The sequence below is a fragment of the Papilio machaon genome, chromosome W (genome assembly GCF_912999745.1).
Source record: "Papilio machaon chromosome W, ilPapMach1.1, whole genome shotgun sequence".
In the NCBI taxonomy this organism is placed as follows: domain Eukaryota; kingdom Metazoa; phylum Arthropoda; class Insecta; order Lepidoptera; family Papilionidae; genus Papilio; species Papilio machaon.
This window is the reverse complement of record NC_060015.1, coordinates 1,673,452-1,691,667: the sequence shown is the minus strand read 5'-3', so window position 1 is coordinate 1,691,667 and position 18,216 is coordinate 1,673,452. Positions and strand designations below refer to the sequence as shown.

The 18,216-nt window shown below is 37.8% G+C and overlaps 1 protein-coding gene across 2 annotated transcripts; it reads right to left on the bottom strand.

The window, feature by feature from the left end:
- Positions 1-1,216: 1,216 nt before the first annotated feature.
- On the bottom strand, positions 1,217-18,053 carry LOC123723400 (eukaryotic translation initiation factor 4 gamma 1-like). Of its 2 annotated transcripts, XM_045685968.1 has the most exons (5): positions 17,840-18,053; positions 17,254-17,427; positions 14,036-14,195; positions 13,631-13,708; positions 1,217-1,492 (listed from the first exon to the last, which is right to left on the bottom strand). In XM_045685968.1, the coding sequence occupies exons 1-5, from the start codon at positions 18,014-18,016 to the stop codon at positions 1,380-1,382; spliced, it is 702 nt and encodes a 233-aa protein (XP_045541924.1). In that variant the 5' UTR covers positions 18,017-18,053; the 3' UTR covers positions 1,217-1,379. The 2 variants fall into 2 exon arrangements, with proteins under 2 accessions (XP_045541924.1, XP_045541925.1); XM_045685969.1 differs by lacking the exon at positions 13,631-13,708.
- Positions 18,054-18,216: the final 163 nt, after the last annotated feature.

Sequence of the window (18,216 nt, the reverse complement as noted above, 5' to 3'; positions counted from 1 at the left end):
ACACACCTCAAGGATTTTGATATTAAATCAAAATCCTTAGGGCGGAGAGGGGGTACTGTAACGTATTTAAAACGTCACATAGTATGTGCACTGCGGCGCACGCGCCGCGGGGACTGCGCGGGTTAGAGGGGCGACCCGGGCTCGGCGGGGTCGCTGCATACGTGCCGGGTCACTTGCCTGCAATCTCCTGAGAAGAGCGGTCACCGGCGTCTTAGTCTTGGTGTGATCGTTTCCGGCTAACGTTGGCGTTCTAAAGTTATTTTTTTTCTACATTAATACTAATACAATTTAAGTACTTGTTCCCGTTTTAGGGTAAGTTTTATGGCACATAAAATAAAATACGTAATGTTGCTAAATTTAATTGTCCTTTATAACCGTATTTTTTTAAACGTTCTTTGTTCTTGTTGCTAACGGTCATTTTTAAAACTTTAACTTATTTCTTTTGTACATTTAAATTTGCGTTTTCTTTATTTTACATAAGATCTTATTGCTGATTTTTCATTATTTATCCTTTATCTTTGTAATACGTTATTTCGCATTTATTTAAATTTATTTTTATTTTCGTTTGCTCCGCTTTTGCTTTGTAACCTCCGTTCTGATAGTTCCACCATCGTCAAGCCGCTACGTATTGCTTTTCTTGAGTTGCTGATGGTGGATACCAGGCGGAGGAACAACGCCTTACCGAACTAACGGTCTGGTGTTTTGAATTTCCAGGAGCACTGTACGAATTTTACTGCAAGCTACAATCAAGCTAGCAATCTCCGAGCAAGCTATCGCTTGCCAGCTTCATACATCGGTAGCTGACCTGCCGTTGCGACCTCAGCACCGACGTCTACCGAATTCCTGCGGCCGCCGCTTAGCTGCCTAGGGAGCACCCAGCTACGGTCGACGTGCACCTCCTGTCCTGCCGTTCCTTGGCCTGCCGCCGCTCATCCGTCGCTGGGCGACGCCACCGTAGTTCAGCCAAAGCAGGGGAGTAATAAACGCCGCGGAAGCAGAGACTGATAGCACGTTACCCCACGACCTTATAAATTTTATGTGCCTACCGCTGAGTGCTTGGTAATATTATATATATCTTTTGTTACCACCTGAGTTTCTTTTCTCACCTCATTAGGGAGTTAGGGACCCAGGGCGCAAGGACACCCTTTTAAGCCTTGCGGGACGGTACACTTGTTTAATTAAAAGTGTAACTAATGTTCATGATTTAACACAAAAACTTACTTTTCTAGTACGATATTGACGATTTCTGTAACGAGTGCCACATGGTACTGGATCGGGAAGCGCTGTTGTATTTCAAGAACAACCTCATCATTGTCAAAGTTGAGACTAAGTCCGACCATGGACCTGACGGATCTCTTCTTCTCTTCAGACAAGGGTTCTTACGCGGGCTCTGCGACCGGCGGGGGCTCCGCCACCTGAGGGCTAGGAGCACTGGCGACCGGGCGAGGAGCCGCTTCGGGGGTTAGTCGGGCACGACTGCCGCTGCTCATATCTGTATAACATAATATGTTATACTGTCACATCACAAAATGGTAAGATTATTTATATTTTATTTCGTGATTGCCTTAAATGTTTGTATTTATATTGTTACGGGTGATGCGGAATGATTCCATTTCTTTATTTAAATTATATAAGTGTATATATGAAATGATGGACAATCACGGAATGATATGAAAAGAGAAGTACAATGAATACAGCCCAAAAAATAAAAACTTCAATTAATAAAATTTTCTTGACTAAATTTCACACTTAGCCATAGTAAAATTCTCTCTTTTGAGGTTATGACGTAATCGACTAATCATGGAATATATAAGCTGCGTCAATTTTTCCTTGTATTTTATTTGTTGGGGGTGCAATGTGGTTCTTGAACTTTTTGAATAAAATGCTTCTATAATGTGTAAGATGTATAATTTTCAATCACGTTTTACAATGGTTGCAATAAGAAGGGAAAAAAAGTTGCGATTTTGTTAATTTAAAAATGTGCTAATGTCATCTGTCAGTTGTCGTATTATGTCATCTGTCAGTCACAAGTTTCGTTCAACATACCGCCCACCAAAAGGACAGATGGTCCTTTTCTAGCTGTCTAAGTTATACAAACAAAATATGCAATCAACTAATAAAATGAAAGAACGTTAATACAATTAAAAGATGTTAAAGAAAAAATAAACTAATAATTGATAGGCAATGGGCATAAATTGACTGCTGGTCTCTTGACGGTCGAACCATGAGATCCGCTGCTACTCCAAACACTGTAGACTCTGGTCAATCCGTCTTCTCCTGGATGTTTGGCTGTAATTCTACCAAGAGACCACTTTCCTGGCGGTAGAGTGAAATCTTTAATTAGTACAATGTCTCCAATCTTGAATTCTTTTTCTAGCTTCAGCCATTTGGGACGTTGTTGTAGTCTTGAAAGATATTCATTTTGCCAGCGCCGCCAAATATCTTGTACTAACTTCTGTGTGTGTTGCCAACGAGCTAAGGGTGAAATTTTGACGTCCTTGAGGTCTGGTGAAGGCACGATGATTGGAGCTTCACCTATTAAAAAATGACCAGGTGTAAGCGGAGTAAGGTTATCCGGATCAGTGTCATCTATTGGACATAATGGGCGTGAATTTAAGCAAGCTTCTACTTGGCATAAAACTGTTGTCATTTCTTCGTACGTAAGGTGAGTTGAAATTATTCTTTTTAAATGATATTTTATAGACTTGACGCCAGCCTCCCACAATCCGCCAAAGTGAGGGCTGTGAGCTGGAATTAAATGCCATTGAGTGCCTTCTGTGGCCAGTTGTTGTGCGATATGACCAGAAAATTGTAGTTTAGCCTCGTTCCAGGCATCGGCCAGTTGCTTATCTGCACCAACGAAGTTTCTTCCTTGGTCGCTCCATAAATGACTGCATTTGCCTCTTCGTGAGACGAAACGTCGAAAAGCACCTATGAAGGCTTCGGAAGTGAGATCGCCCACTAATTCGATGTGGATGGCTTTGGTAGCTGTGCATATGAAAATTGCTATGTATGTTTTCGTCGTTCTGTTTCCTCGACCCTTGCACATCAGCGTTTGAAAAGGACCGGCAAAATCTACTCCTGAGTTCAGAAAAGGTCTGGATGGCAGCACTCTTTGCTTAGGTAAGTCTCCCATTAATTGCGTTCTTGATATTGCTTTTATTCTTGCACATATTAGACAACGGTGTACGTGTTGTTTAACTTGTGATTTTACTCTTAATATCCAGTATTTTGAACGTAAATAGCACAACATTAATTGTGCGCCACCATGCAGCGTTTTGGCATGTGCATCTGCTATTAAATGTTGAACAAGAAAGTTTGTGTTTCCAATAACTATAGGATGCTTTCTGTTTTGATCTAGGTCTGCGTGTCTGAGACGACCGCCCACCCTGAGAATATTTTCTTCGTCTAAGAAAGGGCTAAGTGACTTTAATTTACTTTTCTTGCTTACTTGCTTTTTATTCTTTAGCTTACTAATATCTGCGTGAAATTCTTCTTCTTGTGCTTTTCTAATACAAAATTTTAATGCTTCTTCTATCTCTTTTACTGTGATTTCTTTTGCGTTTGCTTTTATATGTTTTTTAAAATTTAAAAATCTTTTGCAATATACAATTGTATTGAGTAATTCACTTAAGTTATCAAAATTTTCTAATTGTGATATTAATGTTGTTTCTTCTTTTACAGGTTCATCAGTAATCAGGTAAGTAATTTCAGGTTTGTTTTTATCCATTAATTTATTTTTCATTTCTAATTGTGTTGGTTCTATATCTTGTTTAATAATTTTAATATCTTTTTCAGATAACCAATTTGGACCATTCCACCACAAATCGCATGTCTTCAGAGCTGACAGCAGCATTCCTCGAGAAGCTGGATCTGCGGGATTGTCTTGTGATTGTACATGGTTCCAGTGGTTATGGTTGATATTCTCTATGATTTCTATTACACGATTTGCTACAAAAGGTTTCCAGCGGTTGGGATCGCCAGAAAGCCAAGAAATGACAATTGACGAGTCTGACCATGCATACATCTGTGAGGTAGGTATTCTTAGTGCTTCACCAATTTGCTTCATAAGTTTGGATAGTAGCAAGGCTCCACAAAGTTCTAAGCGAGGTAAGGAAATTGTTTTGAGTGGTGCTACTCGTGTCCTTGCAGCAATTAAGTTTGTTTCTATTCTGCCATTTGTTTCAGTTCTAATGTAAACTACTGCAGCATATGCATGAGTTGAAGCATCGCTGAATCCGTGTAATTGTATTTTATCTTTGTTAGTAGTGGTTGTTCCAATCCATCTTTTCACTTTAATATTTTGGACTGTGTCAAAATCAAATCTTAATTGTCGCCATTCTTGTTCTAGTTCTTCACTGACTGTTTCATCCCATGTTAGTTTCTGTAGCCATAGTTTTTGCATTAACATTTTTGCTAAAACAATACTTGGTGCAATCCAGCCAAGCGGATCGAAAAGTTTTTGTATGTCTGACAAGATGCTTCGTTTTGTAATAGACTTTCCGATTTGTGATAGGCTTAGTGAATATTCAAAGCTGTCTGTGTTTAAATTCCATGTTATACCTAATGCTTTTATTGTGCCGTCTAAATTCATATCAATTTTAACATTTGCAGATCTTTTGTTTTCTTCAATGGACTGTAAGAATTGAATGTTGTTGGATGACCATTTTCTTAGTTGGAAGCCTCCCTTTTCTAGAATAGTTGTAATTTCATGAGCTAAAGTTATTGCTTCTTCTGGTGTATCAGCACCCGAGAGAAGATCATCCATGTAGAAATCTTCTATAATTGTTTGTGAAGCAAGTGGATTATGTTTTTCTTCATCATGAGCAACTTGTTGTAAAGTTTTGACAGCCAGATATGGTGCAGAGGCTGTTCCGAACGTTACTCTAAGAAGGCGATATTCTTGCAGGTCTTCGGCTTCATCTGATCTCCAAACAATGCGTTGGTAATCTGTATGCTCTTTGGTGACTAATATTTGTAAGTACATTTTTTGAATATCAGCCATAAAACAAACTTGCTTGGTACGCCATCTTATTAGAAGATATCTTAAGTCTTCTTGTAACTGAGGACCTATAAGCAGATCGTCATTTAATGATATATTGTTTGTGCCCTTACAGGAACCGTCGAATACGACTCGTGTGCGAGTAGTCTCTTTGTCACTACGGACTACTGCATGGTGAGGTAAGTACACTGAATTCTTTATATTCTTTTCTGTTTCAGAAACTTTTTCTAAGTATCCTTTTGCAATATATTCATTTATAACATTTGTGTAATCCGTTTTTAATTCTGGTAATTTATGAAACTTTTTTTCTAATTGCAGGAATCTTCTTATGGCAATATCTTTAGTGTTTCCTTCTGCAGATATAGGTTTGTTATTTTTAAAAGGTAAGTACACTATATATCTTCCTTCTTTATTTCTTTTTGTAGTTTTTTGATATATTTGTTCACAGAGTTCTTCTTCTTTAGTTAATGATCTTTTGATGTCCACATCTACTTCCCACATTGTTTTCAGAATATCTTCAATGTCAACATGATGATGCATTACAAGGTAAGTATCTTGTGGATTTGTTTGAATCTCTCCAAAAAGTATCCAACCAAGGCTTGTTTTCTGTGCACATGGTGTGCCTGTTGGACCCTTGATGAATTCTTGTTGTAGTATTTGTGCATACTCTTTGACCCCGAGTAACAGGTCAATTGACCCTGGCATGAAATAGTTAGGATCAGGATTATCCCAGCGTGATTTGATTAATAACTGCACCACATGTTTAATTTCTGTTCTTGATGATCCCACACCAATGACGCTTCCCTTCATATGTGTTCTTTGTAGCTTTAATAATTGAGTTGCTTTTTCAGTAATAAATGTTGCTTGAGAGCCTTGATCAATGAGTACTCGCAGCGGTATGATTTGACCAAGCCCTTGTGCTTCTACCAATGCAGTGGCCAGAAGCGCAGTTCCTTGAGTAGTTGTGAGATGGGATGCAATAGTAGTGTCTATTTGTACCGGTTGTTCATCCTCTAGTTTGTGTTGTGAAGCCTGCGGTTGTGGTGGGTAGCTTGTTGAAGCCACAGTCTCCTGTTCCTTGTTGTTGTGTAGAAGAGAATGATGTCGACGTTTGCAGATTCTACATGAGACGGGTAATGTACATCTTGATGCAGAATGTCCCGGTATAAGACAATTGTAACATAACTTCTTTGATAATACATATTGGCTTCTTTCACTTTGACTCATACTTGTAAATTTCTTGCAATGACACAAGGTGTGATTTTCATAACACATTATGCATGTTTTGGTTGTTGTACTGGGTGCGGAAACATGATATACTCTCTGTTTGATGGGTTTCATGTCTTTTACAGAATTTGTAAGTTCTAATGTTCTGAATCTTGAATTTAAAAACCTTTGTAAATCCATCCATGATGGTAATAATGATGAATCCTCCTTGTATGAATATTCTTCCCAACCTTTGTGTGTGTCCGGGTCTAATTTTTGTATAACTAAATAAATTATAACTGGATCCCAAGAAGATGTTGATATTTGCATATTTTCTAAATTATTCAAACATTCTAGTGTAGTGTCTAATATGGATTTCAATTGACAAGCGGTAGGAGACATTATTCTTTTTTGGTTAAAAAGTTTCTTCATGATTGAATTTAATATATTTTTTTTATTTCCATATCTATTCTTCAGCATTTTCCATGCATGACCATAGTTATCATTGGTAATTTGTATGTGTGTTAATAGTGATTCAGCCTCAGCGGTGACACTTGACTTCAAGTAATGCAACTTTCAACAGTAATGCAACATCACTCAATGCTTCATTGTTGTGCACCAATGATACATATATATCATGGAATGAAGGCCAGGACTGATAGTCTCCGTTGAAAGTTGGTAATTTAATTTTTGGTAATTGTGCAAAGTCATTGCGTGCGTGTAACGCCATATTTGTTTTTTCGCTAGCTTCACTTGACAACTTATTTAATAAATCTTTTAATTCGCTGTCTATAGATATAAATAAATCTTCAACAATAAAATACTCGTCATTAGTAAAATACGGCAATGTTTCCTTTTGTTCTTTTGTCGTAATTTTAACAAGTTCGTGATGTGCGTTCTTGAATGTTTCCCAGTAATCACTTGTTAATTTTAATCGGGAACCAATATATCCAGGCGTTAATCGTGACTTTGGACATTTCTTGATGTTAGATTGTGTTTTTCTTATCAAACACGCCGTGTCTTCCAATATAGCTACGATTTGCGTCGCAGACGACATCTTGATTTTCCCAAAAAAACTTCGTAATCAAGTACTTATATCTTGCAATTTGCTGATATTCGGCTCGAGTTGGGACCAAATGTTGGGGGTGCAATGTGGTTCTTGAACTTTTTGTATAAAATGCTTCTATAATGTGTAAGATGTATAATTTTCAATCACGTTTTACAATGGTTGCAATAAGAAGGGAAAAAAAGTTGCGATTTTGTTCCTTCTCTTGGGTTAATGGCGTTTCCTTATAGATTTCGCCAATGTCAAGTGTATTTTATACTCTGCTTTATAAAACGGGTTTCGTGAACGAACAAGGTCACAGATTGTAACTAAGAATTAAGTGACTAGCTAAGAATGTTTGATGACAGGATCGCTGTTGATGTACCTAGGGCAAATAAGACGCACACAATATATACATTGGTTAGTTGGTTAAAAGACAGATAAACTACAGCTTAATATTATTATGGTTAATGAATGAACTAAGAATATAAACAAAAGGGGAGTTGACGAGGGAAAGAAGAGATTTGAGATCAATGGGGCGAGGAATGTCAGGAGGAAGGAGATCATAGAGGGAAGAAGATAGACGAGGGCAACTGAAAAAAATGTGATTTGGAGAGCCTTCATCAAGACCACATTCGCAAATAGAACTGTCCCTGATATGAAGTTTAGCCAGATGGACGGGGGTACACGTATGGCCTAGCCTTAATCTACAGATCGTACTTGAAATGCGTTTATGGATATCTTTGAAGATGCAGAACCAAGGTCGGGGAGGAATAAATCCTTGAATATCAGCGTAGTGTTTACCTTTATAAGAACTAGTCTTTTGCCAAGAAGAATTCCAAGAAGAGAGCAATCGTTGCTTAGCTAGCAGGAGTAAATCATTAGAATATACTCTATAATGATCCATGCAGCCGGTAGTTGTGGCGTCTTTGGCACAACGATCCGCAGTTTCATTACCTAAAATGCCACTGTGGCCAGGTATTCAAGCAAGGACAACTTCAATGTTTTTAGAATGGCAGCTGTAGAGTAAATTTTTAATTTTCAATATGAAAGGAAATTTAGATTTTGATTTAAATTGGTTAGCAGCAATAGCCTGTAAACAACTCTTAGAATCAGTAAGAATAACAGATTTATTTAGTTTATGGGACTCAATAAAAGATAATGCTTCCAGTATAGCTATCGACTCACCAGAGAAGACCGAAGCTTGAGGGGGGCATTTAAAATTGAGAATCACATTGTATTTGGGAATCCAAACAGCGGAGCCTACACAGCCCTGGTCTGGCAACTTAGAAGCATCAGTGTAAATGATGAGCCAATCGGACCAGTTTTTGGCAATGTATCTATTTAACTGGGAATTTGCAGAATTACAGTTTTTTCCTATGCCGAGATCTAGAAGAATTTGAGGCTGAAAGATAAGAGCCTTAAAAGCGATGTCAAAAAGGGGAAATTTTTGACACTGAAAAACGGGACAAGGGAGGCGGAGATAGGTGATAAAACTAATGAAAAGGCAGGGATAATCCTTGTGGGACCAATATTTATTAGAAGAGATAAAATCAGAAAGGATATGGAGTTTAGAGATAAGAGGATGATAAGGAGATTGAATGACTTTAAAAAGGAACCGGTCAGATAAGTATTGTCTTCTGAGGTATAAGGGAGCATCGCCGCATTCAACCTGAAGAGCATTAATAGGTGTCGATTTCATAGCCCCACAGATTATTCTCAGACTTTTAGATTGAAGCTTGTCAAGAGAACACATGGCAGATTTGTTGCAAGGGTCAAGGAGGAAAGTGCCATAGTCTAAGTGACTACGTATTAAGGAGTTGTACATAAGTTTTTGAGTATAGGGGTGACTGCCCCACCAGACACCAGATAGGGAACGCAAAATGTTAATATTTTTCTCACATTTTTTAACAATATGATTAATATGATGGATACCAGTTAATCTAGAATCTAATACAACACCGAGAAATTTCACCTTGTCTACAACCGTAAAATCTTGTTGATCGTAAGATATTGAAACGTTCGGACAAGATCTCGACCGAGAAAAGACAACCACATTACTTTTAGGGATAGATAATGACAGACCATGATCTAGGAGCCAATCTTGAAGATAGCTAATAGCTGAATTTAGGCGAGAAGAGGCCTCATCAATATTCTTAGAAGAAACGTACAGAGCGAGATCGTCAGCATATTGCAGAACTTGACAAAAGGAATTAACCGAAAGCTCCAAATCGTACGTATAAATACTGTAAAGTAACGGGCTAAGGACTGACCCTTGGGGAAGCCCCTTCCACAGCTGTCTGGGAGAGGAAGAATAATTTGGAGCACGAACCGAAACGAATCTAGGGGACAGGAGACTAGAAATTATGTTTACAATCTTCACAGGAATGCTCAGCTGGAGCATCTTCTGCCTGAGCACTGGAAGAAGAACATTGTCATACGCAGATGATATGTCCAGGAAAACACCTACTAAAGACTCGTTTTTAGAGAAGGAAGTACCAATGTCTGTTACAAATATGCTTAAACTATCCATAGTGCTAAATCCTTTTCGAAATCCAAACTGAGATTTAGCTAATATGTTCCTATTTTCCAGAATCCATTCCAAACGGTTCTTGATTAAATGTTCCAATATTTTAGCCATTGTACAGGACAAAGCGATTGGCCGATAACTAGAAGGGTCAGAACTGGGCTTTCCAGGTTTTAAAATAGGGATGACAATCTGAGTCCTCCATTCTTCAGGAGGAGTTCCAGTTAAAAATATATTATTAAGAATGGAAAGGAATAGCTGTTTTACAGAGTCGCTGCTATTGGAAATAAAAGAATACGGAATCCCATCGATTCCTGGGGACGAATCACTTAGACTCTCCAAGACAGCAGAGAGTTCCTCCCAAGAAAAAGGAGAATCAAAATCGTCAGTGGAGTTAGAGGATAAAGCAGAGGGAGAAGTTTCTTCCAATGAAGGTACAGAAGGAGGGGCTAACCTACAAGAAAAATGATCAATCCAGTCAGAAGGATCGTTAGTGTCATTAGATCGAGAAGAATAAGAGCAGCGGAATCGTCTCAAATTCTTCCAGACATGAGAAGGGGGAGAGATCGGAGAAAGTTCCTCGCAAAAACGCAGCCAACCAGATCTTTTCTTTTCTGATAACAGTCTTACAGTTTTGGCCGCAATTCGTTGGTAAGAGATGAAATTTTCCGAGGTCATAGCAGCTGCATAAGCATCCTCTGCTTCTGATCTGCTCTGGCACGCTTGAGTGCACTCAGAATCCCACCAAGGGGGAGAGGGGATTTTACATCTAGCAGAGTTTTTGAGAGGGATAGACTTAGTAGCAGAAGAAAGAAGAGCGTTTCTAAAAAATACATATGAAGAAAGGACATTGTCAGGGTTAATCAAAGGAATATTCATTATTTCTTGATCTAAATGGGATCTGAATTGAGACCAATCAGCTTGGTGAATGTTAAATTTTAAGAGGGGGGGAAGGGAAGCAGTAGGAATAGAATTAGGGGAATCAGGAATTGACAGAATGATTGTAAAGTGATCACTACCATGAGTGGAAGAAAGGACGGACCAGGAGAGGCTAGAAGCCAAGGAAGGAGAAGTTAAAGAAAGGTCTACAGCAGTCTTTGGATTCTGAGATGGAGGAACTCTGCGAGTAGGAGACCCGTCATTTAATAAACACAAATCTAGTTCATCACAGAGATCAAGAAACGGGAAAGATATGGAATCACAGTAATAACAACCCCAAGATGTATGATGAATATTAAAATCTCCAAGGATAAGGATAGGTGGAGGGAGACTTGTAATAATATTTTTTAATTCTGAGAGAAGAGCTAGGTTAGGTTCTGGGATGTAAATGGAGAGAAAGGAAATATTATATACTCTAACAGCAACAGCAAAAATGCTACTACTGTGGGAAGGAAGAGAGATTTGTTTAAATATCACTTTTCTAGATACTAAAATAGCACAACCAGCATAACCATCTGACCTATCGTCCCGGAGACATGAGAAACCCGGAATCCTAAAGTTGGAACCGGGCTTAAGCCATGTCTCCTGGACAGCAAAGATAGAAGGTTTGTATTTATTAATACGAGTGATGATATCATTCTTCTTGTGACGAATGCTGTGACAATTCCACTGAAGGAATTTTGGCATTTTTGATAGTATTGACAAGCTCAGTAAGTTTAGATACGACATTGTTCGGTAGTTCAAAATCACCAAAGCGGGAGAATATATTTAAAATTGTAGAAAGTAAAAGTTCGAGGAGATTATCATTGGGAGATATATAATCTGAAGGATAGGAACTCCCATTAGGGAGACTAGAAGAGGGGGTACCAATGATTGCTTGGTGAGCTTGCCTATCATAGCCTGGACTGGATGCCGGAACTGGTGGGGATTTTTGTGAAAAATAAGTTCGACGGTACGAGACTGAACTGGAAATGGGCTGAGTGAGGGCAGAAGATTGGGGTAAGATGTGTGTAGATTGAGTGGGAAAAGGGGGGACAGACGTACGAGAAATATCTGCAAAAGATCTTCTAACTTGTGGGAATCTGACAGATGCTTCGCTATATGAAATATTTTCTTGTGACATCACCAGTTTGATAGATTTCTGTCTGGAATGTTCCGGGCAAGATGGATCGGTGGCTTTATGGTTGCCAGAGCAAAACAAACAGGTAGGTATAGGAGAGACACTATTACAGTCACTACCAGAGTGAGATTGTGTACAGATATAACAACGCGCTTTTGACCGGCATTGTGTAGCAACATGCCCAAACCTGCAGCAATTATTACATTGTATGGTTGGTAAAATATAAGTCTGAACCGGGAGGGAAGTGTAAAAACAGTAAACCCTATCTGGGAGCTTTTGGCCAATAAAAGTTAGAACTACTGTTGAAGTTGGAGTCCAAATAGAATTATTATTATCAGTCGACTTTTTATTAAGCCGACGGGCTCTGATGACACGTCCAAAACCATCAGGAACATCAATGGAAGAAACTAAATCTTCTAGGGTCCACTCTACTGGGACGCCTCTAACAATACCCATGCGGGTCACATTATAAGAAGGAATAATGGCATTATATTTAGCCGCGGCAAGACCTGGATGATCTAAGAAAGAATTAGCGGAAACTGCAGTTTTAAATTCAACAGAGACCCGATTTCGGCCTATACGTTTAACACCGTCTTTAGCAACATCCTTGATTTCATTGTGGTGTAGGAAGTGACCAAACTTAATCGGGTGAAGTACAGCACTAGATGAAGACTCACAATCTTTGCTTACATGAATCAAAAAGGGAGCAATATCCTGATCCAAATAACGTTTTCTGTTACCCTCATATTCTGGTAAAGTATACACCGACTGAATAGAACCGATTGTTTGTGATACTGAGTTTTTCTTTGGGGGAAAAGAGGAATAATCAGAATTTGGAGGAGTTTGTCGTTTTCTAGAAGGATGGATCACCTCCGTGTCCATTGGGACTGGAAAATTAGAAGAAACAGGGATATAACCTCCCCCAGGATCGGGGGGGTCAACGCCGTTCATAATTCTATCTACACTAAACTACTATATAATACTTACAAATAAGTCAACACACTTATATAAACACACCAAACCACTAATTAGATAATCAACAGGAAATAAAACCCTATAAAACACCTAAAAAATAAGTGAAAAAGACGGTAATGTCAAAAACACTTGTATCAATCACTCAACCACAAAGCAGAGTTGCGATTTTGTTAATTTAAAAATGTGCTAATGTCATCTGTCAGTTGTCGTATTATGTCATCTGTCAGTCACAAGTTTCGTTCAACATTATTATTTAGACATTTCTTATTGTTTTTTTTAAATGTAGTTTCCCAAAATCTCTATTTCTTTTTACTTATTTATTTATAATGTAATATGTGTATTTAGCTATGGTTTTTCTAAAACTTAACGTGGGTATCCACTGCTGATGGATTTTTACAAAATATATTGTAATTTCAGTTTCTATGTAAAATAACAATATAATTTTATATGAACAGTACAACAGTGGAAGCCTAATTGTGCATGTTTGTAATAAATGAGAGGCAACAAGTATACTTCACACAAATGCAGTGTTTCCTGTCATTTTATTTTATATGTGGTTAACTATTAGATTCAAACTCTTGTTAATATTATAAAGGAAACTTTCACACATTGCCTATTTCTGATTTCTACACCTTATTTTTTTTAATTATTTAATTTTTACTTGGTGACTAAATATTAGTGATCTTATTATTTTGTTAACTAAATGGTGCATGAAATAAATTTAAAAACAATCAACTTTAATTTGTACACCTTCAGTTGTGCCGTTAAAACTGAAGGTGTGTTAGCGAACATTATTTGAACACGTGTATTACTTACTAAAGTCACCTCGGGAGTTAAATGTTGACCTCTCAATGGAAGCTCCTTTTGTGTAGCTCGTAGATAAATCAGGATTTGCTAAACGCGATAACAAAACAACAAGCGTGTTAACATTGTAACCCATTACAATACCTTCAGCTATTCAATACAAGCAATGAAAAATAGAAATAGGCATTCATATGCATTCTTGCAATTTTCTTAAATGTTTCCTAAACCACGTATGCAATTATATATATACTTGAATTTATGTTTAGAGAAATGATCAGACATCAAATTAATTTTTCAATGAAACCTAGAATCCAATTTTTGTTTTATTTTAATTTTTACTTGAACATAAAAAAATTGAACCTTGCTTTGTAGAGTCATTCATATATGTAAAGTTATTCCAAATATTTAGACCCAAACCTCTGAGCAATGTAGGATCAGTGGATGAGTTCTCAAGCATGCTGAATTTGTTCTTGGTGATTCCAATCATTGAGTTACTGCTGGCCTGTAACGTATTCTTTGTACCCGAGCCATGGTTCCATCCAGAATGCTGTGGCGCAAGTTTGATATTGCTTAAATTCTGAAATTATAAAATTCATTAATATTAAAAGTTAACTCCAATTAATTAACTTAATTAAATAAATAAGTTTCACAGTAAAAGTTAATTTAATTTAACTGTGACATTTCAGTCATTGAGTGTTATTAATTCTTAAGTATAAATTTTAATCTTAGTGAAAAGAAATATAACTAAATTATAATATTATTGTTAAAGAATAGCAAAAAGATTTTACTCAACGAATATATTCAAAACAAATATCGAATGACATTTTTTTATAATTTTTTTTTATTGTTTACTTTTGATATATATGTCAGTAAAAATATACGGTTAAAATTTGGATCCAGGACGAAAAAGTTGTTTTCATTTTATAAATAGTTATCACAACATCTGGCGACCCTGCCAGGATGGATGAAATTGCTAACGCTGGAGAATGCATCAGATTTTTGGAATACGGCGCACGCACAATAATTATTATTCCACATATTTATTTATTTTCTGATTTTATACATTTTTCTTAATATAATTGAAAACAATAAATATTAAAAAAAATATAAAAATCTAAATACGTCGGCAGCGGAGCCTTGGGCCCAAGCTACCGGCGGTAAGGCCTCCAGAGACAGAAACCTCCTCACAATGCGTGCCGTGCTCAGGAGTACCGCCTTCTGTGCCTGGCCCTTCACCCACTTACCGAGCGAGAGCCTCTCTAGGTGGTGATCGAGGCTCTCGGTACAATGATTGTTGACTCCATATGCCACATGGCTGTAATCTCGAGCGCGAGATTCAAATATTTTGACATCTTGTCTGTCTCTGCCTTCACGAGATTACAGTCATGAGGAATACTTACGTCAACAATTATTGTACGTCTCGCAGATCGATCTATTATCACGATATCAGGCTTCTTGGCTACAATAGTCCTGTCTGTGATAATAGATCGATCCCAGTAGAGCGTGATATGACCATCATCGAGAACTGGCTCCGGTGTGTATTTGTAGTGCGACACCTCCGAAGCGATCAGACCATACTTCAGAGCAAGTTGTTGATGGATTATCCTGGCTACTAGGTTGTGTCTGTGCAGGTACTCGGAGTTCGCAAGGCGAGAACAACCGGAAGTGACATGTCTGAGGGACTCGCCGGGGCAGTGGCACAAACAACAGACATCCAGCGTGCCGTCCCTCATAATGTACTTCCGGTAGTTGTTCGTCTTGACAACTTCGTCCATAATTGCACAGACAAAGCCCTCTGTCTCCCCAAAGAGGTCACCGAAACGTAGCCAGTTCACAGAGGCAGGCAGGTCTACATCAGGCCCATGCAGAGCCCGATAAAACCTGCCGTGTAACTCCTTGCTCTTCCATATTTCTAAACGCTCGGAGGTGCTCAACACTGGGTGTTGTTCCAGTTCTCGTTATTAAGAGAGAGTGGGGAGAGCCCCTTATCTACAGACACCACATCTCGATGTATTCCCTCATTAATTTTCAGGAAATACTCCCGTAGATTGTATACCTCACGGTTATGCATGTCTTAGCATTAAGGAGGCCTCGGCCACCACATTTCCATGGGATATACAATCTCATAACCGACGATCGTGGGTGATGCATCCGATGTGTGGTCAGCATGCAATGGACCCTTCGGTCTAAGATATCCAGTTCTGTTTGAGTCCACCTTAGTATACAGACAGGGGTCTTTGCAACTATGCACAAAGCGACATAAGTCTGCCGCATTTCGAGGTAGTTTTCGATACGCTGCCACGAGATGTTGGAATAATATCCCGCCACCTATTAAGAATGCGCTAACTAAATTAACTTTTAAAAGAAAGCTAAAAGTATTTTTATTAGAAGTCCAAAAGCAGAAAATTTATAATAAATCTTTTTTCTAATTTTTTTTTTTTTTCCTGCACTCTGGCTGCTTATCGAAATGTACATATGTAAAAGGGAGACTAATATTGTTCCAGAATTTCTATTTGTTTTAAGTTACATTGAAGTAATGATAGTGAATAAGTTTTTTTTTTTTTTCTTTTCTTTAATATTGTTTTAAATACCTTGCATATTGAACTTAGGACCCGTTAATTATACATAACTTTAACTTCTTTTTATACCATAGTTCTTATATTATTTATTAGTTCTTATCTTATTTTATCTTTTGTAATATTGAAATTTTTATTTATCTTTATATATAAATATTTATGTTTGGTTATCCACCGCTGCAACTGGCGTGCGGATAGTCGTGAGGGTTTTCGCGGAAGATCAGCGCTGAGTGTTCCAGAGAGGAGCACCCAGCATACAAAGCTGAGGGAGGACCCTATCCGGTCAGCATTGCAACGTTAATTATAAATGTTTCTTTATGCTAGTGTAATTTTAATTTTATTCTGTTTTATGTATTTATAATTATTTTGTAATATGTTTGTTTTTTATTGCGTTGTAATGGTGGGAAGGATTAAATGTTATTTTATTTTTATTTATTTATTTTATACCAAAGGAGTAAGTTAACGAGGGCATAACCCAGCTGTTAAAAGCACGAGACTTTTTACCATCTGATAGAAGACTATTTAGAACTTTTCTCAGGCGACTAAAGAATCGTGCTTTTATCAGATGTTTTACATCCTCATCAACAATACCCATCGACTGTGATATACAAAGGTACTTGTAGGTCTCACCTTCGGAGAGGGATCTGAAGGACACATTTTCGGTGAGTTGTAGCCCATCAGAGCTTGCAACTCTCCCCCGCTGTACATACATGACCGCAAACTTTTCGACACCAAACTCCATCCCGATGGAACTACTGAACTTTTCAGTTATTTTGAGCAGTTCCACTAGGTCGGTCTTTTTCGATGCGAAATGGTCATCCATGTATAGAAGATGAGATTTGACTTCACCCCTCTACGAAGCTGAAAGCCCAGCCTTGATTCGTTTAGCAACGTGCTTAAAGGATTCAAGGCTGATTTATGGCAGACTGATTTATTAGATTTAACAAATTAAGTTCTGTTCAAGGGTTAGATTGAAGGTACATCATTTGACAAATATAACTATAGTAATGGTTAACGAAAAAAGAAAATAAAATTCTTTCTATTGAATGTATTGCCTACCTTTTGTGTGCCAGCTTTGAGTTTGGACATGTCAACGGTATTAATTCGTGGTGATTTCCAGTTATTATCCGTGAATGAGTTATTATTCTGACGTCGTCCCTCACCGCCGCGTTTACCACGACCGCCATCCTCGCGGCGACCGTAACCACCGCCCATTGGAATGGAGTTCATCAACTGTTCAACATTCAGATTTAACAATAAACTTGTGAATATATTAAATACATGAAAGGAATGACAGTTATACATGTTGTATAGTGTGAAAGTAAAGCAGTAAAGGTAGGTAGCGTGTTCATCTTTCTACTATTAACTACAGACGGTTGGTACAGTATGTATTACTCTTCCACACATTTCCATCATCCCATATATCAGAAATCACTCGTACACCTAACCTTTTTCACAAAATCAGTCCATACTTGCTCCATTAATAGATTGGACTTTGTCATTTTGCTGCAGAACAAATAACCTTTCTTAGTTTAACAGTCTTCTATTTATAAAAGGTTTTCTTTCAATTCAGACAATTTTATCAAAAACAATATTAAAATGAAGTAATTAGTTAATTTGTGCAAATTGTATGTATATTTGTTACCTCAATATGTCGCTGTTGTTGCTCAGCCTCCTTTTGAATCTGGTCCATCATCTTGGGCTGGGAGTCGACAACGCTCTTTACCACCCAGCGTCGTTGGCGCAGCTCGATCACGTCTTTTATCATGAATCGCACGCGACTACTTATTTTATTCGATTTCTTGTCAACAATCTCTTGCATTTGTTTGAACACAAGCTCCAATTGCTCTTTTACTTCGTTTTCCACCTGTTTTTGACAATTAGAACTGTAGTGGACTGTATTAAATAAAAGTTCTTCTTGATTGGAGATGCTAACGCTTTTATTGCTCCCAAACGATTGGACAATTTTGACAATTTACAATAGCTATTTATACTAAGTTCGCCGCGGCTCCAACAAACGTA

Excerpts from the sequence above, each read along its gene's own strand:
- LOC123723400 (XM_045685968.1), bottom strand. The coding sequence starts at position 18,016 with ATGCAAGAGATTGTTGACAAGAAATCGAATAAAATAAGTAGTCGCGTG. Across the intron at positions 14,196-17,253 it reads TCAAAGCTGGCACACAAAAG|AATTTAAGCAATATCAAACT; the intron begins GTAGGCAATACA and ends TTATAATTTCAG. Across the intron at positions 13,709-14,035 it reads TGATCCTACATTGCTCAGAG|CAAATCCTGATTTATCTACG; the intron begins GTTTGGGTCTAA and ends TATCGCGTTTAG.